Here is an 18,537-nt window from a genome sequence, read left to right as displayed (position 1 = left end):
AGTCTCAGGGTGCTCACTCACAGCCTCACGCACTGTGAGAGTGGGGGAGTATGTGCTGGTGTGCGGAGGGTGAGAGAGAGTGAGAAACTTGAGACATGAAGTGAGCCAGATACACACACACACCCACTCTCTCTCGCGCTCACACACCACTACTCCCACACACACACCCCCTCTCCCACACACACACCCTCTCCCACACACACCCCCTCTCCCACACACACCCCCTCTCCCACACACACCCCCTCTCACACACACACCCCCTCTCCCACACACCCCCACTCTCTCTCGCGCTCACACACCACTACTCCCACACACACACCCCCTCTCCCACACACACCCCCTCTCCCACACACACCCCCTCTCCCACACACACCCCCTCTCCCACACACACACCCACTCTCTCTCGCGCTCACACACCACTACTCCCACACACACACCCATTCTCTCTCGCGCTCACACACCACTACTCCCACACACACACCCCCTCTCCCCACACGCACCCTCTCTCCCACACACACCCCCTCTCCCACACACACCCCCTCTCCCACACACACCCCCTCTCCCACACACACCCCCTCTCCCACACACACCCCCTAACCCACACACACCCCCTCACCCACACACACCCCCTCTCCCACACACACCCCCTCTCCCACACACACCCCCTCTCCCACACACACCCCCTCTCCCACACACACACCCACTCTCTCTCGCGCTCACACACCACTACTCCCACACACACACCCATTCTCTCTCGCGCTCACACACCACTACTCCCACACACACACCCCCTCTCCCACACGCACCCTCTCTCCCACACACACCCCCTCTCCCACACACACCCCCTCTCCCACACACACCCCCTCTCCCACACACATCCCCTCTCCCACACACACCCCCTCTCCCACACACACCCCCTAACCCACACACACCCCCTCACCCACACACACCCCCTCTCCCACACACACCCCCTCTCACACACACACCCCCTCTCACACACACACCCCCTCTCACACACACACCCCCTCTCCCACACACACCCCCTCTCCCACACACACCCCCTCACCCACACACACCCCCGCTCCCACACACACCCCCTCTCCCACACACACCCCCTCTCCCACACACACCCCCTCTCCCACACACACCCCCTCTCCCACACACACCCCCTCTCCCACACACACCCCCTCACCCACACACACCCCCGCTCCCACACACACCCTCTCCCACACACACCCCCACTCTCTCCCACTCCCACACACACACCCCCTCTCCCACACACACCCCCTCTCCCACACACACCCCCTCTCCCACACACACACCCACTCTCTCTCGGGCTCACACACCACTACTCCCACACACACCCCCTCTCCCACACACACCCCCTCTCCCACACACACCCCCACTCTCTCTCGGGCTCACACACCACTACTCCCACACACACCCCCACTCCCACACACACCCCCACTCCCACACACACCCCCTCTCCCACACACACCCCACTCCCACACACACCCCCACTCCCACACACACCCCCACTCCCACACACACCCCCACTCCCACACACACCCCCACTCCCACACACACCCCCACTCCCACACACACCCCCACTCCCACACACACCCCCTCTCCCACACACCCCCTCTCCCACACACACCCCCTCTCCCACACACACACCCCCTCTCCCACACACACACCCCCTCTCCCACACACACACCCCCTCTCCCCACACACACCCCCTCTCCCACACACACCCCCTCTCCCACACACACCCCCACACCCCCACTCTCTCTCGGGCTCACACACCACTACTCCCACACACACCCCCTCTCCCACACAAACCCCCTCTCCCACACAAACCCCCTCTCACACACACCCCTCTCCCACACACACCCGCACTCCCACACACACCCCCTCTCCCACACACACCCCCTCTCCCACACACACCCCCTCTCCCACACACACCCCCTCTCCCGCACACACCCCCTCTCCCGCACACCACCCCCTCTCCCGCACACACCCCTCTCCCGCACACACCCCCTCTCCCGCACACACCCCCTCTCCCGCACACACCCCCTCTCCCGCACACACCCCCTCTCCCGCACACACCCCCTCTCCCGCACACACCCCCTCTCCCGCACACACCCCCTCTCCCGCACACACCCCCTCTCCCGCACACACCCCTCTCCCGCACACACCTCCTCTCCCGCACACACCTCCTCTCCCGCACACACCTCCTCTCCCGCACACACCTCCTCTCCCGCACACACCTCCTCTCCCGCACACACCTCCTCTCCCGCACACACCTCCTCTCCCGCACACACCTCCTCTCCCGCACACACCTCCTCTCCCGCACACACCTCCTCTCCCGCACACACCTCCTCTCCCGCACACACCTCCTCTCCCGCACACACCTCCTCTCCCGCACACAGCCCCTCTCCCGCACACAGCCCCTCTCCCGCACACAGCCCCTCTCCCGCACACAGCCCCTCTCCCGCACACAGCCCCTCTCCCGCACACAGCCCCTCTCCCGCACACAGCCCCTCTCCCGCACACAGCCCCTCTCCCGCACACAGCCCCTCTCCCGCACACAGCCCCTCTCCCGCACACAGCCCCTCTCCCGCACACAGCCCCTCTCCCGCACACAGCCCCTCTCCCGCACACAGCCCCTCTCCCGCACACAGCCCCTCTCCCGCACACAGCCCCTCTCCCGCACACAGCCCCTCTCCCGCACACAGCCCCTCTCCCGCACACAGCCCCTCTCCCGCACACAGCCCCTCTCTCGCACACAGCCCCTCTCCCGCACACACCCCCTCTCCCGCACACACCCCCTCTCCCGCACAAACCCCCTCTCCCGCACAAATCCTCTCCCACACAAACCCCCTCTCCCACACAAACCCCCTCTCCCACACAAACCCCCTCTCCCACACAAACCCTCTCCCACACACACCCCCACTCTCTCCCGTTCCCACACACACCCCCACTCTCTCCGGCTTCCCCACACAACCCCACACTCTCCGGCACACACACACACCCCCACTCTCTCCCACTCCCACTCCCTCACACACACTCTCACTCTCTCCGGCACACACACACACCCCCACTCTCTCCCACTCCAACACACACCCATTCTCACACACGCCCCCACTCACTCCCACTCCCACACACACCCCCACTCACTCCCACTTCCACACACACCCCCACTCACTCCCACTACCACACACACCCCCACTCACTTCCACTTCCACACACACCCCCACTCACTCCCACTTCCACACACACCCCCACTCACTCCCACTTCCACACACACCCCCACTCACTCCTGCTCCCCCACACACCCCTACTCTCTCCCGCTCTCACACACACCCCCACTTTCTCCCGCTCCCACACACACCCCCACTCTCTCCTGCTCCCCCACACACCCCCACTCACTCCCGCTCCCACACACACAACCATTCTCTCCCACTCCAACACACGAATGCTCTCACTCCAACTGTCTTACCTGCCCCCACTCACTCCCACATCCCCACACACCCCCACTCAATCTCACTTCCACACACACCCATATTCAATCCACACTCACACAGGTCCCACTCTCACACAGATACCACTCTCACACAGATACCACTCTCACACATCCCTACTCTCTAGCACTCCAACACACACCCATTCTCACAAACACCCACCCTCTCCCGCTCCCCCATGTACCCCTACTCTTTCCCGCTCCCCCACACACCCCCACTCTCTCCGGCACACACACACACCCCCATTCAACCTCATTTCCACAAACACCCATACTCAATCCACTCTCAAACACCCCCACTCACTCCCACTTCCACACACGGCTCCACTCTCTCCCGCTCTCACACACACCCCCGCTCTCACACACACCCCCACTCCCTAACACACCCCCACTCCCTCCCACTTCCACATACACACCCCACTCACTCCCATACAGAAACCCTCTCTTCCACTCTCTCTCACACACACCCCCACTCTTCCCCACACACCCCCACTCTCTCACACACACCCTCACTCTCTCCCGCTCTCACACACACTTCCACTCCCACACACCCCTACTCTCTCCCACTCCAAACCTACTCCAATTCTCCCACACACACCCCCTCACTCCCACACATTCATTCTCACTCCCACACATTCATTCTCACACAACCCCACTCACACTCCCACTCTCCCAATCTCACACAAGCCCACTCACACCCCCACTCGCTCCCACACGCCCCCACTCACTCCCACACGCCCCCACTCACTCCCACATACCCCTACTCACTCCCACATACCCCCACTCCTACACACACTCCAATTCCCCTACACACACCCTCGCCCAGACACACCCTCGCTCGCTCCCACTCCTACACACACCCATTCTCTCTCCCAAACTCTCACGTGCCCCCTCTCACCCCCACTTCCACACACACACCCACTCACTCTCCCACACACCCCCAATCTCTCGCACACCCCCACTCCCACACACACCCCTTCTCTCTCCCATTCACTCACACACCCCATCTCCCTCCCACTCTCTCACACACCTACTCTCTCCCACACTGAAAAAAAATCCACGTTGATGGTTTATGTCAGGAGTGTGGGGATGGACATGTTTTATTACACTGTACTAAGTTTGCAGCTGAAAGGTGTGCTATGCAGTCTAATTCACATCAGAAGGGTATACAATCTGATATGGTGGCTAGTATTTTAGAAGTCAGATTTGGGTAATGGGATATTTATGGAGTAGAGTTGTCTTTTTTTTATATTTCACAGGATTAGCTCATAGAATTTAGGTTTTTTTTATTGCATTGCACTTCTCCCTCCGATACAGTAAGTGGCAGTCATACACCAATTTGTGAATTTGTCAGAATCCAAAATAGGAAAAAAAACACACCCACTCTCTCCCACTCCCACACACACCCCCACTCTCTCGCACACCCCCACTCTTTCCCACTCTCTCGCACATCCCATCACTCCCACACTCACTCCCACCCCCACTCTCTCTTCCCCCACCCCCCGGCAGCCTTTCTCCCCCACCAACCCGACAGTAAGAAATCCCCATGGCTCTGACAACAAGAACTCCGTGTAGCCCGGAGAGTCTCACTCTCTCTCTCTCTCTCCCCATCTACCCCACCCCCCCATGAAAACCTCTTTCTTTCCAGCAAATTCACCACCACCGATGTTCGCCGCTACTCCTATCAGAGACTGTTTCTCTCACACATTAGCTGCGGATAGGCTCCCTGATTGACTAGTGAGCCTATCGGTAGCAAATGCGGGAGAGATCTAGCCTCTGATTGAAGGAGCAGCTCCTCAAACTTCTAACTTATCCGGCTTAGGGGCATTCTGGACAGCAGCTCCGGGGGCCACAGAGAGGGGCTTTGTGGGCCGGGGGTTGGACAAGCCTGCTCTAACCCTTCTGTCCCTTTACCTATTCTAGCACATGGCTGGAAAGGGATAATGGGAATTCTGCCCAAGACATTCAGCTCCTGATTCGTTTCCTAATCCCCTCAAATTTACAACAGGGAAAAGCTCAGATGCCTGTGTGAGTTGTTGCGACTCGCAGGAAGGACTTGGTTGAATTGGACAGAGAACAAACTGGAAACTGATGCAGCAGTTCTCTCTAACAGCCCTCGATCCCATATAGTTCTGCACTAATCTGCTTTTGTCACTAACAATTGGACTAATCCCGTATAAGCTCCATGCTAAGTGTCATCAATAGCACTGCTCAATCTAATCCCAATACTCTCCTTTTTCACATTCATTCATGGGATGCGGGTGTTGCTGGTAAGGCCAGCATTTATTGCCCATCTCTAATTGCGCTCGAATGTTAGAATATCAGTATTAGGGGTCGATCATTTGGCCCCTCGATTCTGTTCCACTTTGCTGCCTGTCCTCCCCATCCGGTCCCTCCGACCCCACACCCACCCAACCCTCAACTTCATTATAGATGAAAATTGTTTAACTCAGCCCTGACTATATTCAATGACCCAGCCTCCACTGCTCTCTGGGGTAGAGAATTCCAAATGTTAAAAACCCACTTAAGAAATTCCTCCTCATCTCCAACTCAAATGGGAGACCCCTTATTCTGAAAAATTGTGCCCCCTAGTTCTAGATTCCCCAGTGAGGGGAATCATCCTCTCAGTATCTACCCTGTCTAGCCCCCTCAGAATCTTAGATATTTCAATAAGATCACCTCTCATTCTTCTAAACTCCAATGAGTCCAGGCCATACCACCCAACCTTTCCTCATAAAACAACCCCTTCATCCCAGGAATCAACCTTACGAATCTTCTCTGAACTGCCTCCAAAGCAAGTATGTTCCTATCTAAATAAGGAGACCAAAGCTGTACACAGTACTCCAGGTGCGGTCTCACCAATGCCCAGCCATAGCAAGACTTCCCTACTTTTATACTCCATCCCCCTCACAACAAAGGCCAACGTTTCATTTGCCTCCCCAATTACTTGCTGTACCTGCACGTTGACTTTTTGTGATTCATGTATGAGACACCCAGATCCCTCTGTACCGCAGCATTCTGCAGTCTCTCTCCATTAAAATAATCTGCTTTTTGATTCTTCCCATCAAATTGGGCAACCTCACATTTTCCCACATTATACGCCATCTGCCAAATTTCTGCCCACTCACAGCCTATCTATATTCCTTTGCAGACCCTTTGTGTCCTCCTCACAACTTGCTCTCCTACCAAACACTGTAACATCAGCATATTTGTCGACAATACACTTGGCCTCTTCATCCAAGTCATTACCATAAATCGTAAATAGTTGGGGTCCCAACACTGATCCCTGTGGCACTCCACTGGTTATAGTTTGCCAACCTGAAAATGACCCATTTATCTCGGCTGTTTCTTGTGAACCAATCCTCCTCTATCCATGCTAATATATCACTCCCAAAACCGTGAACTTTTGTCTTCTGTAGTAACCTTTTATGTGGCACCTTATTAAATGCCATTTGGGAATCCAAATACATGACAACTACTGGTTCCCCTTTATCCACTCTGCAAGCGTTACATCCTCAAAAAACTCTAATAACTTTGCCAAACATGATTTCTCTTTCACAAAGCCATGTTAACTCTGCCTGACTGTGTTATGATTTTCTAAATGCCTTGACACTACTTCCTTAATAATGGATTCCAGTATTTTCCCAATGACAGACGTTAGACTAACTGACCTACAGTTTCCTGCTTTCTGTCTCCCTCCTTTCTTGAACAGAGGTGTTTCATTTGCTTTCCAATTCACAGGGACATTTCCAGAACTTATGGAATTTTGGAAAATTACAACCAGTGCACCCACTATCTCTGCAGCCACTTCTTTTAAGACCCTAGGATGAAGGCCATCAGGGCCAAGGAACTTGTCAGCCTTTAGTCTCATTAGCTTTCCTAGTACTTTTTCTCTATTGATAATGATTGTTTTAAGTTCCTCCCTCCCTTTTGTCCCTTGATTTACTCATCACTGTTGTTAAATGTCCTTTCTTGAATAAGGGTGTCACATTTGTCACTTTCCTATTCTCTGGCATTTTTTCTCCCCACCCAGTATCTAGGGAATTTATGGCAAGCACTTCCGCCAGCTCCACTTTCTCAAGGGCAATCAGGGATGGGCAACAAATGTTGGCCTTGCCAGCGGCGCCCATATCCTGTGACTTTGGCAACCTGGGATGCAAGCCATTCAGGCTAGGCGGCATGTCCCCTCTAAGCAGAACCAGCCTTTCTAGTACATTGCACTGAATAGAGTCAACCACATTGCTGTGGGTCTGGAGTCACATGTAATACAGGATGGCAGATTTCCTTCCCTAAAGGGCATGAATGAACCAGATGGGTTTTTACAACAATCAATGATAATTTCAAAGTTACCACCACTGAGACATTCAATTCCAGATTTTATTAACTGAATTCAAATTGCCCCATCTACTGTGAACCTGTGACCCCAGAGCATTAGCCTGGGCCTCTGGATTACTAGTCCAGTGACATCACCACTACACCCCCATCTCCCCTAGTGAACAGGAGTGAACAATGAGATGTTGAACTCAGGCCTGTGTGAGTGTTAGTGATAAATTCCACGTCACTATTGGGAGAGTAACGAGTTCTCTTAGTATCTTGGTCAACATTCAACCCTAAACCACCACCACCCATTCACCTTGTGCCTGCTTGCAGGGTGCTGCTGACACATTTACCTACATATATAATCACTGAACTCCAAAAGCAACTCACCACTTTTCCCCATGCTAAACCAGGACAGAAATGCTAGGATTTATAACTTACTCAAAGTGCAGAATTCACAATCTACTGAACTCCGTCCCCAGCAGAAGATTTTTCTGTCAAAAAGCCCCACTCTCTATAGTCCCTCCCTTCAAACAGAAGCAGCAGTTACCGATGCTGAGTTAATAAGAGACATGGGAGGGTGGCTTTGAAACCAGCTGGTGTTTTAATTACAACCTGAAAGAGACAGATACAATCACACAGAAGCAAAGCTTTAATTAATAGTTTAGCTCCTGGACACTCTGCCCTAGAACCATCCTTACAGCCCTTATAAATCAAGAAACCCAATTGGTTAGCATCCCCTACAAGCCAAGCTTATAAAACAGCAGCAAGTGATAGATAACTTGGTCTGTGTTTTAGTATTACAGAAACACATTGGAGGAAACAAAGATGTGCAGAAATTTGGAGATGGTTGAAAGGAGTAATGGTAATGGGGCGTTGGGTGGGGGCTAGCAGGAAAGTGAAGGAAAAGCCACAATCAGATCAGCCATGATCTTACTGAATGGCAGGCTTGAGGGGCCGAATGGTCTACTCCTGCTCCTAGTTCTTCTGTTCTTATGGTCCACTCTAGCAGAGGAGCAAATGAACACAAACTACCTCAGTACCTTGCTGCTGCTGCTCTGTGTTGTCAACAGTCCCATCCACTCTCCATGCCAAGGCACCATGCAGGCGCAGGGAATTTAGCCTCTGTCACCTGCACACAAACCATAGCAGTTGTGGGATGGAAGGAGAGAGCTCCACTGCGACTGAAAAGGGTTTTAAAAGCTATGACTTAATGAGAATAATGGATACAAAAATAAATATCATTGCAGAGATAAACGTTGAGATAAACCTTTTTGTGGGGGAGAAAAGAGAAATATACACTGGGTTTTGGGAAAAGACCCATTACATTGGAACTACTGCCAATGGCATTGCACGACCTTCCTGCACAGTTACCAGGAGTCTGAAATGGGCAGTTCCCCATAACCCTACCCACTCAGTTCCATATTGAACACAAAGGATTCCTATGCATGGATTCCTGTTAATCAGTCCATGCAGAGGTGTTTCCAATGGAGTTGACTTCAGATGTTTTCAGCAGCTGATGAACTGAATGTCGATTGAAAATTTGAGCACAGAGTGTGTGGGGTACACTGTGCTTAGTCCATCATGTCATTCATTCACTGGGCATTATACTGCGCACAAGGAAAGCTTTGTGAAACTGACTGTCTCACCAACATTCCTGATTTTCCCAGAAAGTCATCCTTTCTCCCCAGGGTGAGGATGTAGGCCTGCGTAATGGGTGGTGGGTCCCACCTCCTAGGTCTGATTGGAGATACGATGCAGTAATCTCCATGTCTCCAAACAGACCTGTTGTACACACTTCAACCTTTTCCTATTGTTGTTCAGTTGCTCTTCCTCTACCTGCCCCCCCCACCCCAACCCCCGCAGTCCCACAGTGATGCACATTTTTCACTTCATCTTCCAGTCTTATTGCAATCTCTCATTTCCTCTTGCGGTTATGGGTTTTCAGTTCCTCCAACTCCTTCTCCATCAGGTGTGATTCTGCCGTTGTTTCAGACAGCTGCAAGAAAATGATTTATCACTCAGGGTTCCTCCAATCACTCCTCATTACTCCTAACGCTCTCTTGCCACCCCCCACCTCCCCCCCCCCCTTCTCTCCCCACCAATGCTATCCATGTCCCCAACATTCCCAAACACTCGCTGGACATTGCCCCCACTACCTCGTTACCCGGTTTTGCTCTGACCCCCAACAACACAGTGACTTTGTATGTCAGGTTGGCACTCACCATGTCCAACAGAATGTCGATTTTTAGCCGTAAAAGGTTATTCTCCTCTTCCAGCTGCTGGTTACGTCTCCGCAAGCGCTGAACCTCCTTCTGTGTGCCGCCTTCACCCACAGACTCTACAACACAAGAAGTAGTGAGAGGTAAACACATGTACTGGGAAGAGGGGTTAAAGAGAGGAGGAAGAGTGGGAGGCAGAAAAGAGAGGGAAGGAGAGAGGGATCAAAATCCCACAGCACAGAAGGATGCCTTTAGGCCCATCATGAGTGTGCTGCCTCTTCAAGAGGAGCTATCTGGTTAGTCCCATTCCCCTAGTCTTTCCCCATAGTCTTACCTAATTGTCTTGCTACCGGTTTCTGTGCACAAACCCCCAGGTGTCTCTGTCCTTGGACCTGTTTTAATATTGTACCATTTAGTTTATATGGCCTCACCTCATTCTTTCTTCCAAAATGCATCATTACATTTCTCTGCATTAAATTTTGATCTGCCATGTGCCCATTCCACCACAGTAACATCGGAACAGGAATAGGCCATTCAGTCCCTTCAGCTCATTCTGCCATTCAGTTAGATCATGGGTGATGTGCATATTAGCTCCATGCATGTATCTTGGCTCCATAGCATTTAATATCCTTGTCTAACAAGAGTGATAGGATAGATAAAAGCAATAGGAGAGAGAAAGAGCAGTGGGGGAGGGAGAAAGAGGAAGAAGTGGGGAGAAAGAGGAAAGGGGAGAAAGAAAGAGAGGGGGAAATAGGAGGTGGAGAAAGAGAGAGGGGAGAAGAGGGCATGCAGGGAGAGAGAGAGAGAGAGAGAGAGCTGGGGGTATATGTACACAAATCTTTGAAGGTTGCAAGACAAATTGAAAAGGCTATTTAAGTAAAGCCAAGGATTCCCTATTGTAAAGAACATATTTTTTTATTTCTGTTTGACTGTGGATTAAAATTACAATGGCTGTTGTTTGAAAGACATGTTTACTGGAACAGTGTGAGGGACATATACAATGTTGCTGTCCTGGAACAGAGTGTGCCATGAAAGACAGGATGGTGCTGAGGAGGAGTCAGGTCTAACAGGGAACTGTCTGGCAACAACATTGTAATTGGCTCCTAATCAGATGACCAGGGTTTTGTGTGAGAGCAGTGCAGCAGAGAAAAGCTCCTAGCCTGAAAAGAGAAAAGACCTAAAATCTCTTTCTCCTGTAATTCTATACTAGCTAGCTGTTTTGTTTTCTCCTATCTCTAAAAACCTGCTCTCTCTGAAAAACCTTCTGTCAAGAAGAAAAGGGGAAAATCACCATTAGAGATCTTGAAAAGCAAGTGCTCAACCAGTGAACTAAAGACTGAAAGTGCTGGAAGACCACCTCGTGTCATCAACAAAGAACTGAAAGGAATTTGGAAGGCATTGATCTAAATCAGCCCATCGAATCCTATACTTCGGATTGGTGCTATTAAACTGTTTTATCCTTAAAATCTATGTTTTTGTGTGTCTTGTATATATGTGTATAGGGATTTAAGAAGGGGTAGAGTTTAGGTTACAGAGTTAGAAATTAACAGTTCATATTTCTCTTTTGCTGCTGGTTAAAGACAATTTGTTCAATAAACAGTTATTTACCTATTAAGTTTACAAACCTGATGCTTGTATTCTATTATCCTAAATTAAACAGTTAGGTGGTTTGATCAAACATTTCACATTTGTCGTGGCTCTGGGAGCAGTGGGGCTCGATATTGCAGCGCACTATCCCCAGTGAGTCGTGGCACTATACTTCTCCTTAAAGAGAAGTAGAGTGCTAAAGTAAGAAAGTTAAACCTTTACAAATGATTGGTTAGGCTCCGGCTGCAGTACTCTGTCCAATTGTGGGCATCACATTTTAGGAAAGATGTCAAGGCCTTGGAGACGTGGAGGAGAGATTCACAGGAGTGGTTCCAGCGACGAGGAACTTCAGTTGTTTGGAGAGACTGGAGAAATTAGGGTCGTTTTCCTTTAAGCGGAGGTTTAAAAACAAATCCTACAAACCTGACACCCACTGGCCGTTGTCAAACTTCAGGCTCTGTCCTCCAATATTCATCACAGGAGCACCATGATCCAAGCCTAGCTCAACTTCACGGCTCACCCGATCGAGCTGTAACAGACACAGGCCCATACATTACAGCACTCAAACCACATAGCAATACTAACTGCCCCACAGACCAGGATCCACACAAGATTAACACAAACCACTATCCAGGTTACACTATCAGAGAGGTAATGACAGCCCTCCATCCCATTCCTACAGGAGCAGCCCTCTGCCCTCCCACCATAGTGTGTAGTCAGTGACCTGGATTGGCACGCACTTAGTGAGTCAGACAGTTTGAGGGCTGATGCAATGTTCTGATCTCTCCACCACCTTCATACTATGCAGCTGGGAGTGGAAGAGGTTCCCTCCAATCCAGGAGGGATTGACACAGGTGCAAGGTACACAATGTGCGAGACAGTAATTCTAACTGAGTGATCATACACAGGTGACATTGCTCAGCAGCTGGATGTGGCAAATTGTCCACTCCCCCTGGCCCCCACTGTACCGTGTGTAAACTGGAGAGAGAAGCCGACTTCCGAGGTGGAGTTTTCTTCGGACTAAAGACATTCCCAAACAGAGGCATGGCTTCACTTTGGACCCCGTTGCCTGTAAATGTACAAAGAAGATCATCAGGCAAAGCAGAGCAATGCACAAATAGACGGCACAGTGACAGGACAAAGCAGGGCTTGGAGAAGCACTTGGAGGATTTCCAGAAATATCCCGCGTAGGAAGAGAAGTTAGGCCTGAAGAAGAGGATCAAACCTCAGAAAAGAGCAGAGTAGGAACATCAGAAATAGGAGCAGGAGTAGCCCATTCAGCCCCTTGAACATACTCCTCCATTCAATATAATCATGGCTGATCCTCAGCCTCAACTCCATTTGCCCACCTGCTCCCCATAACCCTTGATTCCCTGAGACACCAAAAATCTGTCTATCTCAGTACTAAATATACTCAGCGATGGAGCATCCACAAACCTATGGGGTAGAGAATTCCAAAGATTCAAAACCCTTTGAGTGGAAAAATTTCTCATCTCAGTCTTAAATGATCAGCGCCCTATCCTGAGACTGTGGCCCTGTGTTGTAGATTATCCAGCCGGGGAAACAACCTCTCAGTGCCTACCCGGTCAACCCCCTTCAGGATCTTGTATGTTTCAATGAGATCACTTCTCATTCTTCTAACCTCCTGAGAATATAGACCCAATTTATTCAGCCTCTCATCATAGGACAACTCTGTAATCCCAGGAACAAGTCCAGTGAACCTTCGCTGAACCGCCTCCAAGGCAAGTATATCCTTCCTTAGACATGGAAACCAAAATTGCACACAGTACTCCAGGTGTAGTGTCACCAAAGCCTTTTACAACTGTAGCAAGTCATCCTTATTCTTGTATTTCAATCCCCTTGCTATAAAGGCCAACATGTCATTTGCCAACATTTAGAAGTTTAACACCTTTTTAAAAATATTCGGCTTTCCTATTCTTACTACAAAAGTGTATAAACTTACACTTCCTCACCTGCCACCTTGTTGCCTCCTCAATTAAACTGTCTATATCTCTTTGTAGCCTTCTCCTCTCCTGAGACATCCACAAGGCACTGAGACTATTTACCCATTGCTGGGGGGGGAGGGTCTGGTTCGTGGACACCAGGGCATAACCACATGTCGGTGGGCCTGTATGCCATGTGCCTGGGGGCCTGGCCTCCTCCAAGTACCCTGTAATTTAGCCCAGGTCTGTGAGGTACCCAGTTTACATATGCCGCCAAGTGAAGGCACTACATCGGGCTTGCTGATGAAGAAGTTATGTGCTGACAGGAGAGGCTTACACACTCAGCTCCCTTTCTCGCAATAGTTATACTGTTAGCCAGCGGTGAGAACTGAAAGCAAGAGGTGACAGGCAGACAGACCACTAAGCACCACCCGCTAGGCTAACACACTTGACGCACTGCATCAACTGGAGACACGTTGGATTCTAGGAGAATGAAGCCTGATGGAAAATCCAGAATGGAGTCCTGTAGGCTGTAATCTGTCATCTATCAGGCAGCTTTCCGGCAATCCCCGCAGCCAAGCTGGCATCAAATAGCACCGGTTTTATCCTTTCCTTTGGATAATACTAGAAATGCTGGGGGGTGGGGGAGGTGCACTGATACTTCAGCAACTCTCCATTCTATTTGCCCAGGCCTGATCAAGGATGCCCTGGGAAGGACACTCCAGCTTCATGGTTTAACGTTGGCACTACACAGGGAGAAACAGTTACCGGTTATAAGCTCTCGCTCGATTGGTGTAGAGCGAGCCCCCGGGGTTATTTCCAATGGCAGGAGAGATCACCACATCTCATTGGATAGCTGCTGCCCATCTCAAGCTGGGTCAGTTGGGTGGTGTCCCACCTCAGCCTGTTTACTTCAATGGGTTCTTGGAGCTTAGAGAATTATATCTCAACAGGAGGGTCACTAATCTATGCACCAGGCAAGACAAACTTACCTGCCAATGTTTCTTCATGTCCCCTTTTTGCTCTCCTAATTTCCTTTTTAAGGTACCCCCTACACATTCTATACTCCTCTACGGTTTCCGCTGTTTTGAGCCCTCGGTATCTGCCATAAGCCTCCCTTTCTCTCTTTATCCAATCCTGTATATATCCCTCAACATCCAGAGTTCCCTGGATTTGTTGGTCCCACCCTTTGTCTTTACTGGAATATGTTGGCCCTGTACTCTCCCTATTTCCTTCTTGAATGAGTCCCACTGCTCTGACGCAGATTTACCTAAAAGTAGCTGCTCCCAGTCCACTCGGGACAAATCATATCTGATCTTATTAAAATCGGCCTTCCCCCAATTTAGAACTCTGATTTCTGGACGATCCTTGTCCTTTTCCATAACAACCTTGAATCTAACAGAGTTATGATCACTATCTGCAAAACCCTCCCCCACTGATACCTCTACCACTTGCCCAACTTCATTCTCTAAAATTAAGTGCAGGGCCACCCCCTCTCTTGTAGGACCTTCTAGGTACTGGCTTAAAAAGCTCTCCTGGATGCATTTTAAGAATTCCACTCCCTCTAAACCTATCACGCTGTGACTAACCCAGTTAATGTTGGGGAAGTTGAATATTCAACTTTTTCAATTCAATATTTCTCCCATTTCACTATCATTACCTGCGAGCTTATGTGTGGATACCCTAGGGGGTCCCAATCCCTATCCTGATTACCATTTTGGTACTTATGTCTGTAAATACTTAACTATTTATTTACCTACCAAATTGTTTTTTTTGACTTATTTCATAACCTTTTCATATTTACTTTGGTCATCCTCTCATGTTGTCTAAATGTACGCCATTCGTTTTTTTAAAAATCAATTTTGCCTTTAACATTGCTGAAAAAAAGACTGTCAATGCTTTTCGTCTTGCACTTATCAGGACAGATTCGGAAGAATACTAATAGTAAAGGGAACAATTTATACTGCATGAGAAGAATGTGCTGATTAGTTGCTGAGTAGACTCAAATTGGTAGAGGTGTTGGCACGGAGAATGCACAAGGCAACAGTTAAATGCCAAGCTTTCCAATCAGAGTCAACCTGCCTGGTTTGAATTTAAGCAAAAGCTCCCAATTTCCACCCCTCTCTCACCCTCACATGGTCCCTCTCCGACACGTCCCTCCCCTTACTTGACCTCTCTGTTGCCATTTCTGGTGGTAGACTGTCCACAAATATTCATTACAAGCCCACCGACTCCCACAGCTACCTTGACTACAGCTCCCCACACCCTGTTCCTGTAAGGACTCCATCCTCTCAGTTCCTCCGCCTCCGTTGCATCTGTTCCGATGATGCCACCTTCCAAAATGGCGCTTCCGACATGTCTTCCCTTTTCCTTAACCGAGGGTTCCCCCCACTGCAGTTGACTGGGCCCTCAACGTGACGGACCCATCTCCCACACCTCTGCCCTCACCAGAACCCTCCCTCTCAGAACCACGATAGGATCCGCCTTGTCCTCACTTTTCATCCCACTAGCCTCCACATTCAAAGGATCATCCTCTGCCATTTCCGCCAACTCCAGCATGACACCACCAAATACACCTTCTCCTTACTCCTCCATCAGCATTCCATAGGGACTGTTCCCTCCTGGTCCACACCTCCATCATCCCCAACTCCTCATCCCCTTCCCACGGCACCTTCCCATGCAACTGCATGCCCCTTTGCCTCCTCACCATCCAAGGCCCTAAACACTCCTTTCAAGTGAAGCACCGCTTCCCTTGCACCTCCTTCAATTTGGTCTACTGTATTCGCTGCTTCCAATGCGATCTCCACTACACTGGGGAGACTAAACGCAGACTGGGTGACCGCTTTGTGGAACACCTTCGCTCAGTCCACAAACATGACCCAGACCTTCCTGTCGCTTGCCATTTCAACACTCCACCCTGCTCTCATGCCCACATGTCCATCCTTGGCCTGCTGCAATGTTCCAGTGAAACCCAACACAAAATGGAGGAACAGCACCTCATTTCCGATTAGGCACCTTACAGCCTTCTGGGTTTAACATTGAGTTCAACAACTTCAGACCATGAACTCTCTTCTCCATTGTGACCCTGTTTTTAATCCAATTTTTATTTATTTATTTTTTATTTTATTAATTTGTTCATTTTTAAATTCCTTTTCCCCCACCTCCCCTCATAGGGCTATCTGTCACTTGTTTCCATATTGTGCTTTCACAGAGCACTGACCCTTGTTCTGCTATTAATACCTTCTCCCTTACCTTTATGCCACTATCAGCTCCTTCTTTAGTCTTTAACACCACCATTAACGCTCCCTGTGTCTTGTGTCCATGACATCTTTGTCAATCTCTCCTTAGCTGTCACCTATCCTGGACCTTTCATCTTGCTCCACCTGTTCCACCCCCTCTTAAACAGTATAAAATCCATCATGTCACATTTCTACTCTTCAGCTCTGAAGAAGTCATAAGGACTCAAAAGGTTAACTCTATTTCTCTCTCCACAGATGTTGCCAGACCTGCTGAGTTTTACCAGCATTTTCTGTTTTTATTTCAGATTTCCAGCATCTCATACCCCCTTCCCCTCCTCCCCAATACCCCCCTCTCCTCCCCTCCCCATACCCTCCCCTCCCCCATACCCTCCCCTCTCTCATACCCCCTCTCCTCCCCTCCCCATACCCCTCCCCTCCCTCATACCCCCTCTCCTCCCTTACCCACCTCCTCCCCCCTCTCCTCTCCTCCCCTCCCCATACCCTCCTACCCCCTCTCCTCCCCTCTCCATACCCTCCCCTCCCTCATACCCCCTCTCCTCCCCTCCCCATACACTCCCCGCCCTCATACCCCCCCGCCCTCATACCCCCCTCCCCTCCCCTCCCTCATACCCCCCTCCCCTCCCTCCCTCATCCTCCCCTCCCCCATCCCCCCTCCCTCATCCTCCCTCCCCCATCCCCCCCTCCCTCATCCTCCCTCCCCCATCCCCCCCTCCCTCATCCTCCCTTCCCCATCCTCCCTCCCTTCCCCATCCTCCCCTCCCTCATCCTCCCCTCCCCTCCCTCACCCTCCCCTCCCCTTCCCCTCCCCTCCCTCACCTCCCCTCCCCTCCCTCACCCTCCCCTCCCTCACCCTCCCCTCCCCTCCCTCACCCTCCCCTCATCCTCCCCTCCCCTCCCTCATCCTCCCCTCCCCTCCCTCATCCTCCCCTCCCCTATCCTCCCCTCCCTCATCCTCCCCTCCCTCATCCTCCCCTCCCCTCCCTCATCCTCCCCTCCCTCATCCTCCCCTCCCTCATCCTCCCCTCCCCTCCCTCATCCTCCCCTCCCCTCCCTTCCCTCATCCTCCCCTCCCCTCCCTCATCCTCCCCTCCCTCATCCTCCCCTCCCTCATCCTCCCCTCCCCTCCCTCATCCTCCCCTCCCCTCCCTCATCCTCCCCTCCCCTCCCTCATCCTCCCCTCCCCTCCCTCATCCTCCCCTCCCCTCCCTCATCCTCCCCTCCCCTCCCTCATCCTCCCCTCCCCTCCCTCATCCTCCCCTCCCCTCCCTCATCCTCCCCTCCCCTCCCTCATCCTCCCCTCCCCTCCCCTCCCTCATCCTCCCCTCCCCTCCCTCATCCTCCCCTCCCCTCATCCTCCCCTCCCTCATCCTCCCCTCCCTCATACCCTCCTCCACTCCCTATTTCTTTTTCTCTTTCTCACCTCCTGTTTTTCTCCAGTTTCGGTAGATTCTGCGCTTGCGCCGCTGGCGGCCGAGTCCATGATCTCAGGGGGGGGATATTTCTGTAAACCGTCTGATTCCTTGGGAATCACACTCTCGCTGCTTTATGCGCTCTCACAGTCCTCAGGTTACTAGCTCGCACAGTATGTCCCCGACCATCTGCCCAAAGCCTCGGGATCGCAGCGCCCGCCAGAAATCATCCAAACACCATCTCCCCCCCCCCGCGGCCACTGTGGACTCGCCCAG

The 18,537-nt window shown here is 51.4% G+C and overlaps 1 protein-coding gene and 1 long non-coding RNA gene across 3 annotated transcripts in view; both read right to left on the bottom strand.

Moving 5' to 3' along the window:
• LOC144669613 (uncharacterized) overlaps positions 1–17,021 on the bottom strand; it is a 251,045-nt gene extending 234,024 nt beyond the window's left edge. Inside the window, exons 1-2 of the long non-coding RNA XR_013573699.1 lie at positions 16,779–17,021; positions 15,765–16,142 (exon numbers count right to left, since the gene is read on the bottom strand). This is a non-coding gene — a long non-coding RNA (uncharacterized LOC144669613). The remainder of the gene's footprint in view (positions 1–15,764; positions 16,143–16,778) is intronic.
• Positions 8,425–18,310, bottom strand: cby1 (chibby 1, beta catenin antagonist). 2 transcript variants are annotated; one of them, XM_078532153.1, is made up of 5 exons: positions 18,273–18,310; positions 12,618–12,718; positions 12,073–12,178; positions 10,066–10,181; positions 8,425–9,839 (listed from the first exon to the last, which is right to left on the bottom strand). In XM_078532153.1, exons 2-5 carry the CDS (start codon positions 12,693–12,695, stop codon positions 9,759–9,761), a joined length of 381 nt encoding a protein of 126 aa, XP_078388279.1. In that variant the 5' UTR covers positions 12,696–12,718; positions 18,273–18,310; the 3' UTR covers positions 8,425–9,758. The 2 variants fall into 2 exon arrangements, with proteins under 2 accessions (XP_078388279.1, XP_078388278.1); XM_078532152.1 differs by lacking the exon at positions 18,273–18,310 and adding an exon at positions 14,585–14,605.
• Between the last annotated feature and the right edge of the window lie 227 nt (positions 18,311–18,537).

This window comes from Cetorhinus maximus, chromosome 29 (genome assembly GCF_964194155.1).
Source record: "Cetorhinus maximus chromosome 29, sCetMax3.hap1.1, whole genome shotgun sequence".
In the NCBI taxonomy this organism is placed as follows: domain Eukaryota; kingdom Metazoa; phylum Chordata; class Chondrichthyes; order Lamniformes; family Cetorhinidae; genus Cetorhinus; species Cetorhinus maximus.
Note: the sequence above shows the minus strand (reverse complement) of the source record. Positions and strands in the feature narration are given on the sequence as shown.

Bases quoted from the DNA above. Each gene is read 5' to 3' on its own strand.
- cby1 (XM_078532153.1), bottom strand. From the start codon at position 12,695: ATGCCTCTGTTTGGGAATGTCTTTAGTCCGAAGAAAACTCCACCTCGG. The intron at 10,182-12,072 runs GTTTGTAGGATT...CTTGTGTTGTAG, and splicing joins CAACGGCCAGTGGGTGTCAG to AGTCTGTGGGTGAAGGCGGC. The intron at 9,840-10,065 runs GTGAGTGCCAAC...ATTTTCTTGCAG, and splicing joins TCGACATTCTGTTGGACATG to CTGTCTGAAACAACGGCAGA.